This window comes from Engraulis encrasicolus, chromosome 2, assembly GCF_034702125.1.
Source record: "Engraulis encrasicolus isolate BLACKSEA-1 chromosome 2, IST_EnEncr_1.0, whole genome shotgun sequence".
In the NCBI taxonomy this organism is placed as follows: Eukaryota; Metazoa; Chordata; class Actinopteri; order Clupeiformes; family Engraulidae; genus Engraulis; species Engraulis encrasicolus.
This window is the reverse complement of record NC_085858.1, coordinates 6,559,040-6,579,039: the sequence shown is the minus strand read 5'-3', so window position 1 is coordinate 6,579,039 and position 20,000 is coordinate 6,559,040. Positions and strand designations below refer to the sequence as shown.

The following is a 20,000-nucleotide window of genomic DNA, read 5'->3' as shown; positions in this document are numbered from 1 at the left end:
GGATAATTACAAATAAATAAATGAATTTAAAAATCCCCTGTGCCCCTCTGAGTCGTGTGTGTGAGGAGGTGGGGTCACCTGTAGTCTAATGGTCTACCTCTGTGTGTGTGTCAGGAGTTGTGTGTGCGTGAGGAGGTGGGGTCACCTGTAGTCTAATGGTCTACCTCTGTGTGTGTGTCAGGAGTTGTGTGTGCGTGAGGAGGTGGGGTCACCTTTAGTCTAATGTTCTACCTCTGTGTGTGTGTCAGGAGTCGTGTGTGCGTGAGGAGGTGGGGGCACCTGTAGTCTAATGCTGTACCTCTATGTGTGTGTGTCAGGAGTCGTGTGTGCGTGAGGAGGTGGGGTCACCTCACCTGTAGTCTAATGGTCTACCTCTGTGTGTGTGTCAGGAGTCGTGTGTGCGTGAGGAGGTGGGGTCACCTCACCTGTAGTCTAATGCTCTACCTCTGTGTGTGTGTCAGGAGTCGTGTGTGCGTGAGGAGGTGGACATGATGGTGGAGAGCCTGCTGGACGTGCTGCTGCAGACGCTGCTGTCAATCATGAGTCGCTCGCAGACCACCGAGAGCAGCCGGGCACCCCGATGCCCACAGTGCACCGCAGAGATCACGGTATATAGACACACACACACACACACACACACACACACGCACACACACACACACACACACACTTCTTTATTTGGATGAAGTGCAGTCGTAGACTAATATGCTCATATCATTGCTCATATAATATAATATGCTCTTCCCAGTTGATCCTGGAAGACTTTGGCTTAATTATGTGGCATGTATTGAAATCACATCTGCCAGCTCTGTTTTTGGTCAATCTCTTAATGAAGCACATTGAGCTGTATGATTGCATTAGATGGGCCATACAAATACATTTGTGATATTATTAATCACAATCGTTGATTGATTGATTGATTGATTGATTGATTGATTGATGAACTGATTGACTGATTGACTGATTGGTGTGTGCAGGGCGAGTATGTGTCGTGTCTGCTGTCGCTGCTGAAGCAGATGTCTGATCCTCACTTTCACCACCTACTCAACAACTTCCACAGCAAGGACGAGCTCAAGGTAACGCCATCTGTCTAGCCCTCCCTCTTTCTCTCTCGCTCTCTCTCTCTCTTCATCACTCTATCACTCGGTCTCTTACTCTCTCTGTCTCTTGCTGTGCGTCTCTCTCTTCCTCCCTCCCACTCTCTTTTACTATGCCTCTTTCTCACCTATCTCTATTTCTCATGCCCAGGGGCGGATCTAGTCATTTTTGGGCCCTAGGTGAAATATAATCATGGGGCCCTTAAAAATGATTCTTTTAAACACGTCACCAATTGGCAATCGATTACTTAACATAATTGACACATTAAGATCTGGCCTACTTTTTTGTGTGTTTGTCGCCACTGCTGTGACAGCTGGGGGCCCCTACGGATGCCAGATTTGGTTGGGGCCCTAGGAAATTTCCTAGGTTTGCCTAATGTAAAGTCCGCCTCTGCCTCTGCCCATGACCATGCCCCCCCCCCTCTCTCACACACACACACACTCATACGCCCACACGTGTTCCTTCTCATGTTATGATGTTGTGTTCATCAGGAGTTCCTTCTGAAGATCTTCTGTGTGTTCCGCAACCTGATGAAGCTCAGCATCTTTCCCAGAGACTGGAGCGTCATGAGACTCCTCACCAGCCAGTGAGAACACACACACACACACACACACACACACACACACACACACACACACACACACACACACACACACACACACACACACACACACACACACACACACACACACACACACACACACACACACACAGTTACAGTCACACACACTCACACGCACACACCACCTACACACGCACATATGCAAGCACGCACACACACACAGTCACAATCACACACGCATAGACCACCTACACACACAAACTGACAAACACATATCAAACACTTGTGCACTGCTCCATATATAAATGCCTAGTAGATAGCATGTTGTTTGTAATGAGCATCATTGTGACCATCCGCACAGATGAATTCATACTATTAGTTTTGAGCTGTGGAACACCTCCTATGTCCAGTACTTACTGTAAATGAACTGAACTGAAATGCTCATTGTTTTGCCTAAACACTGCATATTTGCAACAGCAGGACACTAAGCTTGTTTATGTATTTATGGTTCCTGCCAGCATGCCAAGTACATATTTTTGCTGTCAATGTCGCAAGTGCTACCGGTTGCTGAGGTAATTTATTGAAATATCTCTCCCCCCAATGCAGCATAATTGTCACGACAACCCAGCACCTTTCCCCGGCGCTGCAGAAGAACTTCTCTGACCCAGATTTTGATTTCAAGGTAAAGACTTGAGTCAGCACTGCTGCAGTAAGAGCAGAGGAGATGGGAAAACTCCCTCCTTGTCAATGCCCACAGAGCATGAAGCCGAGAGAGAGAGAGAGAGAGAGAGAGAGCGCAAATTCCTCTTTTCCGACCAGCAAAGCCGTCTTGCATATTCATGAAGTCCATTGGACGGCTGTTCAGAAAGAAAGAAAGGAGAGTAGTCTAATGTATGCAACACTGCTTGAAGTCTAGAATTCTATTTAACACAGAGACAGTGTTCTGACCCTGCCTTTTTGCCTGAAGAGGACCCAGCAGGGAAGAAGCATTTCTTGTGTGTTAAATAAGAGCCGAAACGCTTCTCATTTGTTGATGAAATTCAAGTTTAAAATCAAGAGTTTAAATACTGTATGGGTATTATATTTTTGATATCTCTATTTTTGTCCTGTTCCTGGTGGGATTTTGTGTGACTTGATGTTCTTTATTATACCACTAAAATTCCGGACTATTTTTTTTTTTCAAAAATCAAATCACGTTGTAACTTGACTCATAACAAACCAAGCTGAAAATCGTGTTTACATGATGTATCGCCATGGCATAGCATAGGTTAGTCCGGATAGCCTTGATGTAGTGTAAGCCATCATAGGACTTTGGTCAAAGTTAGTCATCTACTCTGGATTATACTTTATATAATATGTTCCTTCTCTCTTCACTTTATTTCCTCTCAAGCACATTGGATGACAGTTATGCATGATAATGTGCTATACCAATCGTATTGCTTTTGCTATTGCTAGGACTTACTTGTGTTTGTGTGCACACTTTTTGTCTTGAGATGTTGATGGGTCCACACGTGTGGTGTCTGTCTGCTCCCCTCCCCCAGGTGTGGAACTCCTTCTTCAGCCTGACGGTGTTGTTCATCAGCCAGCCCAGTCTACAGCTGGAGTCCCTCAGCCCCGTCAAGAGGAAAAGAGTCCTGGACAAGTAGGCTTTTACACACACACACACACACACACACACACACGCACACGCACACGCACACGCACACACTCACACACGCACACGCACTGCATGCACATGTACACACATAAGGGGGGTTTAGAGTCGCGCGTTCGCGGGGGTTCTGCACAGAGAATGAGCCACAGCGCCCCCCTGTGCAGCGACAAAACGACCCCTGGCTGCAGTACACGCATGTTTCTCCCAGGCTGAAATGTCCGTGAGCTGAGCTATGCTTGAAGACGGTGATTGGTCAATGCGCTTACGGCAGTCCGGGGGGAACTCAGCCCTGATAGGTCAGTTGTGTTCTATTCTTCTACCCTACCGCGGAGGTTTGAAGGAAAACGAAAAACACGATGCAGATGACTTGGCAGGAAATCACTGGAGTTTACTTGACAGGGAGAAGAGAAACTGTTTTTTATTTCAGTAGTACAACTTCCAAAAAATCTATTAGAAATTTCCATAAAAGGCCATCATGGAAATGATATGTTTGCAGTGTGGTAGTAGCAAAGAAGCCTCTTTGTTCTTTTGTAGTGTGGCAGCTAGCTCATTAAAAAAGGGTTCGCTAATGTCCTGTAGAGTTTGAATGGGTTTGGCTGACAGTTGCTAAGCTAGCTGTTAATTAGATAGGCTATCTATTGTATTTAAAAATGGCTTTTGTTTCATTTAACCACCTCAACTGTAAAACATGAATAAAGAGAGACTCTTGTATGCTATCATCCATGTCTAATTACGCCACAACTTTTTAAATTAATAGCAAGAAGCCTCTTTGTTGATACAGTATATAGTACAAGTAGTGTGGCTAGCTAGCTTCTAAAACAGGGTTCGCTAATGTCCTGTAGAGTTTGAATGGGTTTGGCTGACAGTTGCTAAGCTAGCTGTTAATATGGCCATTAGATGTATTGTATTTAAAACGGCTTTTGTTTGGCATTTTAACCACCTGAACTGTAAAACATGAATAAAGAGAGAATCTTGTATGCTATCATTCATGTCTAATTACGCCACAACTTTTTAAATTTATAGCAAGAAGCCTCTTTGTTAGTGGTAGAATTACGTTTCAGGTGGCTAGTCAACTAGCTTTGAGTTTGTAATGACTGATTTAGCTGGCTAGCTACTACTAGGCCCCAGGTGTGAATGGCCATTCATGCTGTCTATTGTCTTTTAAAATGGCGTTTGTCTTGCATTTAATCTCGTGTAGTACTTGACCAAAAATAAACAGATGTTGTACCATCTAATTATGCCCCAACTTTTAGAAGTAGGCTAGTGGAATATTACGTTTTACATAGCCAGCTGATTAGCTTTGTGATTCATTCTAGGGACTGGGCTCAACTGAATGAGTTAGTTCGCCCCCTGTTGTCACGGAGGTGAATTGACGTCATTAAAATCTCCTCCTCCCTCCCCCCTTGCCCCACTCTTGAATTTTCGGCGGGAAAAAAAAACACCACGCCCTTTCGCACGCATTCGCATGTAGGTCGACTATGAGGCAATACCCCCGCTGACAGTACGTCTATGCTTTACCCCGCAATCGGCACCGCGTGACTATGCATCAGCCTATACACTCACACGCATGCATACACTCAAACACGCATGCACACTCGTACACACACACACGCCCGCGTGTACGCAAACACACGCATGCATGATGCATGAACATGCACACACACACACACACACACACACACACACACACACACACACACACACACACACACACACACACACACACACACACACACACACACACACACACACACACACACACATACACACAAGCCTAAGAATAGCTAAATAAACTGTACATGCACCAAAACAATCTCTAACCTTACACGTACACACATGCAGACACACACATGCACACTCGAATGCACACATAACTGCACTGTTTCCTACTTGTGTTTGTTTGGCTGCAGGCATGGAGACATGAGGGTGACCATGGCCTTTGAGCTCTTCAGCATGTGGCAAAAACTTGGTGAGTCACTCATAGGGCTCCCTTCTGTAATCAATACCTACTGCATTCAACTGACTTACCTTAATACTCCTACTCCCAGAAAGCTGTTAAGCCAACTCACAGTCCATTGTAGCAACATGAAGTTGTCATTTCAGATTTTGTTTCAAGTTATATCATTCTAAACTAGCTTTTGAAGGTGCACTGTGTGTAGGATGGTGGCCAGAGAAGGTTGCAACTATGTTGCTCATTGAGACTGTGCTTTCCATTCCCAAATTTGATCTTTTCATGAATATTTACTATGTAATAAACTGATATTAAGTAGTATTTAAGTACAGTATGTTTTGCAGCTCAAACTGTCTATATCTGGAAATTCAAAATGGCGGACATGGAGAAGATCCACCTTTCCATGTATGAGAAGTGAAATTTTATCATAAAAATATCACAATAAATACTTTTTTAACCCCTTATCACATCACTATGGCTGTTTGTAACGCCATAGCAATGTTGTTATGATGTAGTTAAGCATTTTCAGCAAGTGAATAGGGTCGTCGGTGAACCCTGCTGCAGTAAGAGGCTACATATTTAAAATTTGACGGTGGCAGTAAGTATTTGTGAAAAACGTAACATTAGTGAATGGGCAGCGTGAATTCTGGAAATAAACCATTAAAATATTACACAGTGTCCCTTTAAGTCCAAGAAACAGGACACCCTGACTCTTTCTTGAGCATTTCTTGACCATACTTGTTTCACTAATGTGGCACCTCAAAGTTAAATTCAGATATGTACTTGCAATACTCTTAAACATCCCATGATTCCATGGTGTGTGTGCGTCCTCAGGAGACGACAAGCAGCACTTCACGCCGGGCATGATGGGCCCCTTCCTGGGCGTGGCCCTGGTGCCCCAGACGGAGGTCCGTAACATCATCATCCCCATCTTCCACGACATGATGAACTGGGAGCAGCGCAAGAACGGCAACTTCAAACAGGTGGGCTGGCTTAGGACAATAGCAGAGGTCGCTCACGGTGTTGCGGTGTTTCAAGGTCACAGCAGAGGTCAAACAAGAGAATCAGTGTCACCTGGGTGGGTTAGGACGATGGCAAATGGCACCTACGCGTGCGTGGGTTAGGTTCAGAGTTCAAACAAGACAATCAGTGATGTGGGGGGATGTGTAGGCAGGGGTCACAGAGTGATGTGGGGAGTCACACAGGGGGTCATTTTAGAGGTGTAACAGAGGGGTCAGACTCAGACTAGACGATAAAAAAGGGGGTCACTTTAGTGGTCAATAAGGGGGGTCAGTCAGTTCTAAGCTTTTGGTCACTTCTAAGGTCAGTGTAAGCCTAAGGTGTGGAAATTAGCCATTTAAATTGTCGACATTTTCTATGAAACTTGTGTGAATCAGACTATGTAAACCAGAGGTGGGCAAACTAAGGCACAGGGAGCCACATGCGGCCTACAGAACCATTTGATCTGGCTCCCAGCGCCTTTACAACTTTTAAATCAAAAGTAATGCCCTCACCTAACATTTTTAAAACGGCTAGTGGTCTTGGAGGTGTGAGATCAATCAAGGTCACATCTAAATATTAAGAAGTGCTGGAGTGAAATAGCCAGTTATGCCAGTGTACATTACATTATCTCTTATTATTGGCACAGGCATGTTGCCTGGGACATCTGGCCCTACGGTCAATATTCTAAACCCAATGTGGCCCTTGGGCGAAAAATAATTGCCCGCCTCTGTGTTCTGGTAAAGGTTTTTATGTGTGTTGTTTGTGTGGCGCAGGTGGAGGCTGAGCTGATGGACAAGCTGGACAGCATGGTGTCTGATGGCAAAGCAGATGAGAACCACAGAGAGCTCTTCAGCTTACTGTGAGTATACTGGACAATCATGTAGACTCTTAATGCATGCCGTACCTCCAGGCATGCTGTAGCATGCTGTAGTTTTAAAAGTTAAGTAATATGCAGTAGTATTACAATACTATGACATAACTCAGGGCCTTAAGTAATGCACTACGACTTGGTCATTGCCATTCTGTTAACAGCAATTTTGTAACGCCATGTCTTAACGGGTTAAAGCAACATTCAAGTCGTTTTTTCTTTCAAGTGTCAGTGGATTTAGATAGTGGTTCATTGACTTGCAATGGGGTGAAAGGTACTTCTGACTTCACTACACAATTCTTCATGCAGATTTCTTTGAGCTACAATAATTGTGTCTCTTTAAAACTTTAAACTTTAAAAAAATAAACGATACTTTCTGTGTGATAACTTTTGCTTTTGCTTTTTTTACAGAACACAGCTCTTTGGTCCATATCCCAGGTGATCTTCCATTTTTTTAATGGGTATCTTTGTAGTCTTCCCACTACTTGGCTGAACTACTTTTCCACTCTTTGCTGTTTGCTCTATCATGCTCTACCACGGCATGGTGTAAAGGTAAAAACACTAACAGCCCCCTATTTCTCTCCCTCCTTGTCTCTCTCCCTCCATCCTGTCTGTCTACCAGTCTGCTGGAGAAGATGGAGCAGGAGGCCTGGAGAGAGACGGGTGTCTCCTTTGTCACCTCGGTCACACGGCTCATCGAGCGCCTGCTGGATTACAGGTAACACAACAGTGCGCGTGTGCGTGTGCGTGTGCGTGTGCGTGTGCGTGTGCGTGTGTGTGTGTGTGTGTGTGTGTGAAGCGGCTGTGTGTCTTGAGTGTGAGACAGACAAGGTGTGCTAGAGTGACAGACAGGTGCATGCAGGGCCGCTGACAGCTTTGCCCGTGCCAGAGACAAGATCATCTGAAAGCCCCCCCCCCCTCTCCCAATATTTACAATGTAATGGGAACCCAATTCTGGGACCCCACCATCTCCCTGGGCCTGGGAAAAACAACCCCTTTGTCTCCCCATAGTTGAGTTCCCTGGGCACATGTGTGTGAGTTAGGCTGTCTTGAGTGAGAGACTGACAGGGTGTATGTGAGTCTTAGGGCGCGCTTGGGTGACAGACAGGACCATAGGTGTGAGGTGGTGTTTGAGTGATGTATGTAGATATTCAGATAACTATACAGCCTGGCTGCAGGGTTACATTGGGACTGCATAGGTACAGTAAATTGCATAGGTACCCATGATGGCATGGCATGACATGACATGACATGTCTGACACGACATATCTTTTGGTAAAATCGGTATTGATGTGTTGACTGTGGCTGTTTTACTTCTTACTCTTTATTTCTCTGTCTGTCTGTTTCTTCCAACCCCTCCCCTATCTCTCTCTGTCTCTCTCTGTCTCTCTGTGTCTCTCTGTCTCTGTCTCTGTCTCTCTCTCTCTCTCTCTCTCTCTCTCTCTCTCTAATCAAATCAAATAAAATCAAATGATGCTTTATTAGCATGACTGATGAAGTCATTGTTGCTAAAGCAAGGTACAGAGGAAAAATAAAATAAAAACATATAGTTTCATACTCGTAATAATTGTAGTTTACAAAAAGAAAACAAAAAACAATAACAAACATTATGTTTTCATTAAACAAAATGTAAATAGGTTATAGTGTGTTAAATTAAACTACCATCTAGACCCAAAAATATATACATATTTGCTTTGTGTGATATTTCTTTGTCTCTCTCTCTCTCTCTCTCTCTCTCTCTCTCTCTCTCTCTCTCTCTCTCTCTCTCTCTCTCTCTCTCTCTCTTTCTCTCTTTCTCTCTCTCGCTCTCTGTCTCATATATTCATGCGTTTAGGGAAAGTGTGAGAGCAGAGGAGGTGGAGAATAAGAGATTCTATGGCTCCATGAATCTGCTGGTAAGAATCGCGGAACACTCGCATCATTACATCATGAAATCACTTTTTCTCTCCTCCGTCAGTACTGTTGATATGGATTGTGAAATACCTGCAATAACAAAATGGATTTGAGATTAAATTTACTTTTATTTTATTTTTTTATTAAGGTTTTTATTTTTTGTAAAAACATGGTGTTTTAATGACCGTCGTTGCTGTGATGTGTGTCATGTATGTATGTATGTTCCTGTCTAGAACTTCTACAAGTCCGAGGTGACCAAAGAGGACATGTACATTCGCTACATCCACAAGCTCTACGAGCTCCACCTGCAAGCGGAGAACTACACAGGTCAGACACGGCTCAAGCTCTAACCCCACCAGCACACCAGAAGAGACCAAATATACCAAGACTCGCCTGACTGTGTTCATAGCAAGAGACACACGAGCCATCAAAGCGACAAGAGTACGAGTGTTCAAAGCAAAATGCAAGCATTCCGACATCCCAATGGTCTATGGTGGCTGTTGCTGAATAGCATCGTAGCTCAGTAGCATAATACAGTATTCACTGAAGACCAATACAAACTGTTGCTTGAGTCACTCAAATTGTCTTTTGTCTTCCAAACTGTCTCTTCTGTCTCTTCTGTCTCCAGCTCCTCCATACAAAGTCCATTTCCTCCATGGCTGTTGTCGCTCTAGTCCCTTCTGTTGTGTGTGTGCCATTTGGAATGCATGGGAGAAATGAAATGGCAAATACTGTATTCAGTTGCACAGACCATTGGTAGGAGTACAGTATGAATATGTTGCTGTATGACCTGTACGAGAGTGGGTCTGCTACTGCTTTTTCTTATAGAGACCTGTGTGTGTGTGTGTGTGTGTGTGTGTGTGTGTTGTGCGTGTGTGTATGTGCGTGCGTATGTTTGTTATGTTTGTGTGTATTTTTGTATCTACCGTATGTTGTGCTGCGCTTGTGCTTCAAAAATATAAACATAGTTTCACGAAGAAAAGAGAAATATCCTCCACACTCCTGCACTTCACAATCTGGTGCGTCACGGGAAAGGACTAGTAGGACTAATAGTTGAAGGGCAAGAAAGCTGTAGCATCTTCAGATGTGGAAGTTTAACTGTTTTATTGGGCAAGTGCCAAGACTAACTTCCACTTCTGAAGATGCTCTGAGAACTACTTTCTTCCCCATGAACTTATAGTTTATTTGATTAAAAACATGCCATGTTGGGCTCCATCTCCTTGTGACCTCCAGAGGCGGCGTTCACCCTGCTGCTGTACTGGGAGCTGCTGGCCTGGGAGGAGCGTCCCCTGAGGGAGTTCCTGCACTACCCAGCGCAGAGCGAGTGGCAACGGAAGGAGAGCCTCAGCCGCAAGGTCCTGCACTACTTCAACAAGGGCAAGGCAAGTGGACACACACACAAGCTCCACACACACACACACACACACACACACACACACACACACACACACACACACACACACACACACACACACACACACACACACACACACACACACACACACACAGTATATGTACATTCTACACACACACACACACACACACACACACACACACACACACACACACACACACACACACACACACACACACACACACACACACACACACACACTATAAGGTGCTGCACTACTTCAACCAAGGCAACTACTTCAGCGTGTCTGCGTACTTTGTGTCCTTGTGTTTTCCCACGCGCAATATTGACAAAAAATATGCATTGGCCACACATAAAATACGCATTGACAACGCATATCCAGCAGCAAACATGTCATGAGCCTGACGCTCAATGCATAGCAGCCCAGTGCCCTAATGCCGCGATCACACCGAAGGCATTGAAAGAGCCACAACGCTGCTGACTCCTGCCTGGAAAGCACTGGTCAGGGGCGTTGAACGAGGCAAACGATTCAACCTGAAGCGTTCAGCCAGGAATCTCGACCAACCGAAGCTCGTGTTTAGAAAAATGTGAACATTCCATTGGCTGACGCCCTGCTGCCGCCGAGCTCATTACATATTTTTAGATGAAGTTCAACTTCTGCCGCCCTCGGCTTTTGATGCTTCCGATGCCCTCACCTATAGAAACGCTCCCGACGCGTTTGCCTCCTTCGCTGCCTGCTCTCCCATACAAAGTCAATTACTTCCGCATCTTTCCACGCGTTCAAAGCCCGCGGTGTGACCGCACAGTAACCGTTAGAGCCGCGGCGGGGCAGCAAATTCCAGATCTATGCATCTCCCCCTCCTGTAATTGTCTTGGTAGGCATGGCAGAAGTTCGACGAGAGGTTAGACACTTTCAATTGCATATTATTCTGCTCTGCTGAACTTTTGGTCGCGTTGCCGCCCCTCACACATTTGACCGCAACCATATTCCCACAATCCTTTGTCAGTCCGGTCATTTGCACCCCATTGAAACAACTGGGATTATTCCATGTGGAGGCATCGCAATGGCACTAGACATTGACCATCACAACTACACATACACACACAGATGTACAGCTATACATTAGCCTACTTTACTCACACACATGCATGTACACTCTCATACTACTACTACTACTACTACTACAAACACACACACACACACACACACACACACACACACACACACACACACACACACACACACACACACACACACACACACACACACACACACACACACACACACACACACACACACACACAGAGTATCGCCTTGTATTTTCATTTCACTAACCGCTCCAAAGCTCCCATTGCCTGAGAAACAATGCTGCTGGGACTTCTTTCTCTCTCTCTCTCTCTCTCTCTCTCCCTCGTTCTCTCTCTCCCTCTCTCTGGGCTCAGGAAGCGCCCCCTCTCCTCTCCACCACCACAATGCAGCTCTGAGTGCTGTATCTGTGTGTCTGCCAATCTATTTGCAGAAGTGGTCATTTGCCAACACAACAATGCAGCTCTCCACAGTCCTTCCATTGTATGGATGTCAATCTATTTGCTCGCTTTCGCACAGACGTGCGGCGCACTTGTATTTCAGCACATAAATCCACAAGCCGCAACATACGAACCAGAAAACATTTTAGTAATAGCTTTTAGGTAGGTAGTCGAACATGGCCACTATCGGGAGCTAAAAACCCACTTGGAGTGAGTCATGCGGAGGGAGCTGGGCATTGGCAGGGCATGGGGGAGTGTTATCATTATGGCAGTGCACACTCAGGAGAGGGAATATGGGGATGTGTCATCTCTCTCCTCCACCTCTGGGGTACAGTATTGTACCTCTGCCTCTGCTCATATGCCAAAACAGTGCATCCCACCTCCTTCAAAACCTGAAAACAAATATGATATGTTTGTTTTGAGTCTCTTAATAAAGGGAGCAATGTAGTTTTTAATGTGTTTTAATTGTACTTACTAAAATTATATGCACATTTTTTTTAATACAGTAAATGCAAAATAAATTCCTGTGTTCTATATTATTGATCTATTAGTGTTGTGGCCATGCCAGGTAGTGCGATATTTGCATAAACTCCTTTATAGATTGAGTTTTTCTTCACTATTTTTGTATATATTTTTTTAGGGGCATTGTTGCCTTGATTTGAATAGGACAGTATGAGAGGCGACAGGAAGTGAGTGGGAGAAAGAGATGGGGGGGAGGATTGGGAAATGAGGCGAGCCGGAATCAAGGCCAGGTCGCCGGCGTAGTAACCATGGGCCCCACCGTTAGGCCACAGCTGGGTCGTTTACTTCACAATTTTGACCGCTCACGGTTGTTGTTGTTGTTGTTGTTGTTTGCTTGTGTGCAGTGTTGGGAGTATGGCATCTCTCTGTGTCGGGAGCTGGCGTTCCAGTATGAGACCCTATATGACTACCACAGCCTCAGCTGGATACGGGTAAGCAGCACGCACTGGTGATGTTTGTTGGACTGTAACACAGCAATAGATAATCAAAGAAATATATTTGCATTTTGTGTTTGTGCATCATGTGTGTGCGTGTGTGTGTGTGTGTGTGTGTGTGTGTGTGTGTGTGTGTGTGTGTGTGTGTGTGTGTGTGTGTGTATGTGTGTGCGTGTGTGTCTGCGAGGACAGTGATGTGTGTATCGGGGTGTTTGTATGCAGAGTGCATATGTGTTCTTGTAAGTGAGTGAATGTGTGTGTGAGTATGTGTGGTTGTATGTGTTTGATCAAAGTCAAGTACGTACTGTATCTGTGTGTATGTGTGTGTACCTGTATAGGTGTGTGTGTGTGTTTGATCAAAGTCAAGTATGCACGTGTGTGTGTGTGTGTGTGTGTGTGTCTGTGTGTGTCTGTGTGTGTCTGTGTGTGTGTGCCTGTATAGGTGTGTGTGTGTGTTTGTTTGTTTGTGGGAGGATGGATATAATTACTGTTGCTGCTTTTAATCCCACTTTGGCAGAAAATGGAGGCCAGTTACTATGACAACATCATCGAGCAGCAGCGGCTGGAGCCGGAGTTCTTCAGGATGGGCTTCTACGGACGCAAGTTCCCCTTCTTCCTCAGGGTGAGGACTCACACACACATTGACACACACGCATGCATGCCGGCGCGCACGCACGCACGCACACGCACACGCACACACTCACACTCACACTCACACACACTTACACTCACACAGACACACACACATACACTCAAACAGACACACACACTCATACTCACACAAACGCACGCACGTATGCACACACACTCACACAGACACACTCACACACTCACACAGACACACAGACACACACACACACACACACACACACACACACACACACACACACACACACACACACACACACACACACACACACACACACACACACACACACACACACACACACACACACACACACGTTTTTACAGATGAGATGCAGGGTTAGAACGCACCCACCCACCCACACACACACACACACACACACACACACACACACACACACACACACACACACACACACACACACACACACACACACACACACACACACACACACACACACACACACACACACACACACACACACACAGCAAAAACAGACACAGGCACAGAAATACAACTCATACTACAAACATAATGCAAATGTATGTATTTATTCAAACAACAACCCGAGAAAGTCGACTTGGCAATGACCTTAAATGCCTCATGGGGTCAGGCTTTATGTCAGTGAAATCATTGTGATATTCTCAAGATTATGGCAAATATGGGCAGTAATGTGGGTAAGCGTTTAGGGCATCGGACTCGTATCCCAAAGGTTGCCGGTTGGACTCCCGACCCACCAGGTTGGTGGGGGGAGTAATTAACCAGTGCTCTCCCCAATACTCCTCCATGACTGAGGTACCCTGAGCATGGCACCGTCCTGCCACACTGCTTCCTTTCGGGTGCCATTGGGGGCTGCCTCCCTTGCACAGGTTAGGCTTACAGTAAATGCAATTTCCTTGTGTGCAGTGTGCACTTGTGTGCTGTGGAGTGCTGTGTCACAATGACAATGGGAGTTGGAGTTTCCCCGTTGGGCTTTAGGCTTTAAGAAATTATGCAACTCTACTACAGGTTACTATGCATACATACTACCAGGGTGTGATTTGTAGGGGGGGATGGGGGGGATTGTCCCCCCTTCTGGTTTTGATACCTCCACTTTTCTAACAGGAGTATAATGTTTGCAGTATTTAACTCCATTGATAATGCTTAAAATCTGAAACTTATCCCCCCTTCTGGGTCTTCAACAAATCGCACCCTGCATACTACTACTCTACCTATATACTGTACATATACCGTATATTTGCGTAATCATTATTTTATGTTAACAGTTACAAAGACTTTTTCCTGATAAGAACAGCTTGGAGGATTTTGACCATAATTTGTATGCATGTATCCCCACCGTACGTCCACAGCATATTAATGCACTGTGTATATTTGTGTGTGTGTGTGTGTGTGTGTGTGTGTGTGTGTGTGTGTGTGTGTGTGTGTGTGTGTGTGTGTGTGTGCGCGTGTGTGTGTGTGTGTGTGTGTGTGTGTGTGTGTGTGTGTGTGTGTGTGTGTGTGTGTGTGTTTGTGTGTTTGTGTGTGTGTGTGTGTGTGTGTGTGTTACAGAATAAGGAGTTTGTGTGCCGTGGCTATGACTACGAGCGTCTGGAGGACTTCCAGCAGCGGATGCTGAATGAGTTCCCCCAGGCCATCGCCATGCAGCACCCCAACCAGCCAGACGACACCATCCTGCAGAGCGACGCCCAGTGTATCCCTCCCACTCGCATAGATAACACCAGCGGCTGATATAATACTCAAGAACATACTTGGCTAGAGCCCACTTGGAAAAGAGTCAACTGCCTCAATGTGACTTCCACTAGTAAAATAAAGGAGAAGTAAAATAAAAAAGCTGTTTCAGGAGTAAACCGGGTTAAGAGGTAAATCGTCTCTTCTATTAGATGATTTACCGCTGGTTTACTCCTGAACCAGCTTCTTAGTTTAGGCCCCAGACTATTGGTCCGTGCATGTGTTCTGGGAATTATGGAAAATACCAAACACCGACATGGGAAGCACACATGAACCCTTGTGGTATTTTCCACTGGAGAACTTGTGGAAAATGAAACGAGTAGAAATGAAAAATGAAACTTCCCAGAGCACATGAAAGGCGTATACTGTATGCCACATGGAAGCTATCTTTGCTATTTTCCTCATTGGAAATATGTAGTTTATGATTGCCCATGGCCGTTTATTGGGCGTTACGAATGTGTCATTTGACATATACTATGTACGTAGCCCATAGCCAATCATGCCAGTTGTATCTGTTCAAACAAACTGCAATCATCGCCTTTCCACCCCTGCTCTATGATTGGCACACTAGCTCAGGCTCCCTCGCTGAGTACAGCTGTCGTGCTGTCTTTCAGATCAGAGCAATTGTGCAAAGCAGCATGAGATTTCCCACTACTTTCAGTTACTAATATTAAATACATTAAAGCCACACTCTGCAACTTTTGGCTTGAGGCTCCCATTATGGATTAGTATATTGTATATTTGCCCTGCTCCACACTCCCTTTAACTAGACTTAAATATCTCTTCATTAAAGCATCACTATGCAGTTTTTAGGGGGCAACCTCCTATGGGTTGAGGTGAAACTCCACCAAGACGGATGGAAACAACCAATTATGCATTTAGTGCCCTCTAGTGGCTGGCCCTTGAAAGACTTCAGATTCATACCCCTAATGTGTGGCCCTGTGTGTACTTGTCCTGAATATCTCTTCTAATAAAGTTAAAAAAAAGAAAGAATATCTCTTCTGTACCCCGGGGTGGAAATAGCTGGGCGTGTGTATTGTAAGTATGCTTTGTGTGTGTATGTGTGCATTTGTGTTTGTCTGTGCGTTAGTCCTTAACCGTGCTGTCAGATCTGCAGATCTTCGCGGTGACCCCGGTGTCTGAGCTGACGGAGGGGCCCCATCTGGACCGCGTGCCCGAGCGCATCAAGCGCTTCTACCGCTCCAACAACATCAGTCGATTCCACTACGACCGGCCCTTCCACAAGGGGCCCAAGGACCGCGAGAACGAGTTCCGGGTACCTATTGCACATGCCATGCCTACACACTGTCATGCCAACTGTAAACAATAATTATGATGTTTAAGTATACATTACAAGGGGACCAAGGACATGGAACATCATTTCACTGCACCTACTGTTTTTCTGTATACTGTAAATGTTTAAAGTGCCCTACTAAGCAGTGAAAATAGCTGAAGTGTACACTAGGACTGATGCAAGTAACGTAATTTCTGGACCATAAGACACACTAAACACATATAGGCCGTACCTCTGTATAATCCGAACATTAGCCACATCATGATATAAGCTGCAGGGTTCAAAGCATAAGAACAAACTAAGAATTAATAAGAAAAAATACTGTAAAATCTATTATGTTAAAGCTGAAATAATTGTTAAAAGTCAGGATATAAACTGTTCAGACCAAGCCCTTTCTCAATGTCTTCAGTGGGGAAAGAAAACAAGTATTAAGAAAGAGCTCTTTTGCAAAACACTATGAAGGCATATCCATTTAAAAAATATTTTTTGTTATTTTGTGTTATTTTGTGCTTCTCGGGTGACATCACTTCTGATGTTTAATTATTTATGGAACAAGTCTTACAGGCGGACAAAGATGCGTCCGTCTATACACTGCCACCTTTTGGACACAGGAGGGAATGACAATTTAGAGAATGCGTTTCAGACGGACCGACCAACCGACCGACGGACAGACAGACAGACAGACCGACCGACGGACAGACATACCCTCTCATAGAGATGCTAGGACACATCTTAAAATCAGATAAGATGGACCCAGTACCAGTGCTGAAATCAAACTTTAAAAACTTGCAATGAAATGAAAACTGCATTTAAAGGTGCACCGTGTAATATTATTAGTAGTTTATTTTCAGAATCCATGCTGCCCATTCACAAATGTAACCTTTTTAACAAATACTTACCACCACCATCAAATTCTAAGTATTCAATATGGCTGAAAAAAAATCAGTTTTCATACATGAAAAAGGGGATCTTCTCCATCGTCAGCCATTTTGAATTTCATTCAAAATGGACATTTTAGCTGCAAAAACTCACTGTACTTTGGTTAAACAAGTAAATGCTAGTTTATTACAGCACAATTTCAATGAGAAGCAGAGTTGCAATACCTTTTCTGACCACAATATTACACAGTGCACTGCACCTTTACATTAGCCTGGTCCTGACCATCCCATAATACTACCATTTCATTTCGTATTTATGGTCTGGCATTTGTTTGCTCTGAAGCAATTGCAGGAAGCAGGAAGTTTGCACTCAGTTATGGTTTGAAATTATTGGACACCTCTCACCCAATCCTCGGCAGTTACTCAACAACAACATAGCGCAGATGTGTAAGTCATTGTAACAAGCGTCCTCCCCCTTTCGCCTCCACGTGGGGCGCTTATTCGCTTATTGGCTGTTTTCTGGGGGGGGGTGCGTTGCGATCAAAATCCTACTGCTCCAGGCACTCCACAGTGAAGCACTGCCAGACTACCGTAGTGGAGCCAATCCTTTGGCGGAAGTACGTAGGATGGCTCGCGAGGCTACCTTTACATGTGGCTTTTGTGGCATTTTAGAAAATGACTTGTCAAACCTTATTTGAAGTTCCATTAAAGGTGCACTGTGCAGGAAATGGTCAAAAAAGGTACTGCAACTATGGTGCTCATTGAAACTGGGCTGCCTATTGCCAAATTGTATCTTTTCATGAAAGTTTACTACGTAATAAACAAATATTTTCTAGTATGGCCCAAGTACAGTAATTTTTGCAGCTAAAAATGGCTATTTCTGGAAATTCAAAATGGCGGATAATGGAGAAGATCCCCCTTTTCATGTATAAAAAGTGCAATTTTTCCAGTCATAATGAATACTTAGAATTTTATGGTGGTGGTAAGTGTTCATGAAAAAGGTAATATTAGTGAATGGGTAGCATGAATTCTGGAAATAAACAACTAAAAATCTCACACAATGTACCTTTAATGAAGAGAGAACACGCACGCACGCACAGACACACACACACACACACACACACACACACACACACACACACACACACACACACACACACACACACACACACACACACACACACACACACACACACACACACACACACACACACACACACACACACACACACACACACACACACACACACAGTTTAGTACTTTTATTTGGATCACCACACAGGGAAGGATTACAGATCCAAACATTAATGGGAATATTCTGCAGATCGGCAAGTAGGATGAAATCAGGATAATAAGTCCATTAGTCTCTGTGGATAGATGTGATATCTCCATCTTTAAATGGACAAGCTTCCTATTATGGCAGAAATTGAACAAAATTTGGCCAGTGCCTTTGCACTCTTTTTGCATAATCCACACAGTTGCAAGTCTCGCATGACTAGTTTATGTATGTGTCCAAGGCTCCCAAACACAAGGATGACTAACTTACACACACACACACACACACACACACACACACACACACACACACACACACACACACACACACACACACACACACACACACACACACACACACACACACACACACACACACACACACACACACACACACACACACACACACACACACCTGAGCTGCAGCAGTAGAAGTGGACTAAGGTAGATGAGTCAGTAGAGTTAGAGTACAGTGTGATAACCCCGTTCTGTCTCCACAGAGAAGTGTGCGCTGTGGAAGGAACTCACTGTCCTCAGTTCTGTGGAAGGATATTCTGTATTAGCGGGGAGTTTGGATTTAGGGATTTGAGCACAGTGTTTTCACAGTGTGTTATGTTGATGATTTCCCTTTCTGTCTGTCTGTCTGTCTGCAGAGTTTGTGGATTGAGCGGACAACTCTGATTCTGTCAAGACCATTACCTGGAATCTCTCGGTGGTTTGAAGTGGAGAGGAGAGAAGTGGTGAGCTATATGAACAACACACATGCTGCTCACACACTAATATATACAACAGCAGATTTACATTCATTTGCGCGGTGCTCCAGAGAATGATCGTTGGCCATGCACTGCCAGTCGTGCATGCAGTATCCTGTGTGTGTGTGTGTGTGTGTTGTGTGCGTGTGTGCGTGTGTGTGTGTGTGTGTGTGTGTGTGTGTGTGTGTGTGTGTGTTAAAAGATTAGATTTGATTTAACTTAATAGTCATTACACAAGTAAGAATAGAGAATAATGCCTGACTCATACACAGTGCCAATGGCATGGAGGTGGTAAGACTCCATTCGAGGGCCCTACCGTGGCCTAAGGTAATGATGACTTCTGTACTGTATGTGTTTAACAGGTGGAGGTGAGCCCTCTGGAGAATGCCATCTACGTGGTGGAGAATAAGAACCAGGAGCTGCGTACGCTCATCAGCCAGTACCAGCACCGCCACCACAACGGCAACATCAACCTGCTCAGCATGTGCCTCAACGGGGTGGTGGACGCAGCCGTCAACGGGGGCATCGCACGCTACCAGGA

General features: G+C 44.8%; 1 protein-coding gene across 1 annotated transcript in view; it reads left to right on the top strand.

Moving 5' to 3' along the window:
• The window catches only part of dock3 (dedicator of cytokinesis 3), an 84,780-nt gene that overhangs the window by 52,541 nt on the left and 12,239 nt on the right, over positions 1 to 20,000 (top strand). Inside the window, exons 26-44 of the mRNA XM_063193218.1 lie at positions 462 to 608; positions 978 to 1,076; positions 1,590 to 1,684; positions 2,267 to 2,342; positions 3,202 to 3,302; positions 5,225 to 5,283; positions 6,100 to 6,248; positions 7,041 to 7,126; positions 7,547 to 7,573; positions 7,758 to 7,853; positions 8,970 to 9,030; positions 9,262 to 9,355; positions 10,262 to 10,410; positions 12,797 to 12,883; positions 13,404 to 13,508; positions 15,081 to 15,222; positions 16,370 to 16,536; positions 19,361 to 19,447; positions 19,822 to 20,000. The exon at positions 19,822 to 20,000 is cut by the window's right edge and continues 1 nt beyond it. Coding sequence (XP_063049288.1) covers positions 462 to 608; positions 978 to 1,076; positions 1,590 to 1,684; positions 2,267 to 2,342; positions 3,202 to 3,302; positions 5,225 to 5,283; positions 6,100 to 6,248; positions 7,041 to 7,126; positions 7,547 to 7,573; positions 7,758 to 7,853; positions 8,970 to 9,030; positions 9,262 to 9,355; positions 10,262 to 10,410; positions 12,797 to 12,883; positions 13,404 to 13,508; positions 15,081 to 15,222; positions 16,370 to 16,536; positions 19,361 to 19,447; positions 19,822 to 20,000 — 2,006 coding nt within the window. The remainder of the gene's footprint in view (positions 1 to 461; positions 609 to 977; positions 1,077 to 1,589; positions 1,685 to 2,266; positions 2,343 to 3,201; positions 3,303 to 5,224; positions 5,284 to 6,099; positions 6,249 to 7,040; positions 7,127 to 7,546; positions 7,574 to 7,757; positions 7,854 to 8,969; positions 9,031 to 9,261; positions 9,356 to 10,261; positions 10,411 to 12,796; positions 12,884 to 13,403; positions 13,509 to 15,080; positions 15,223 to 16,369; positions 16,537 to 19,360; positions 19,448 to 19,821) is intronic.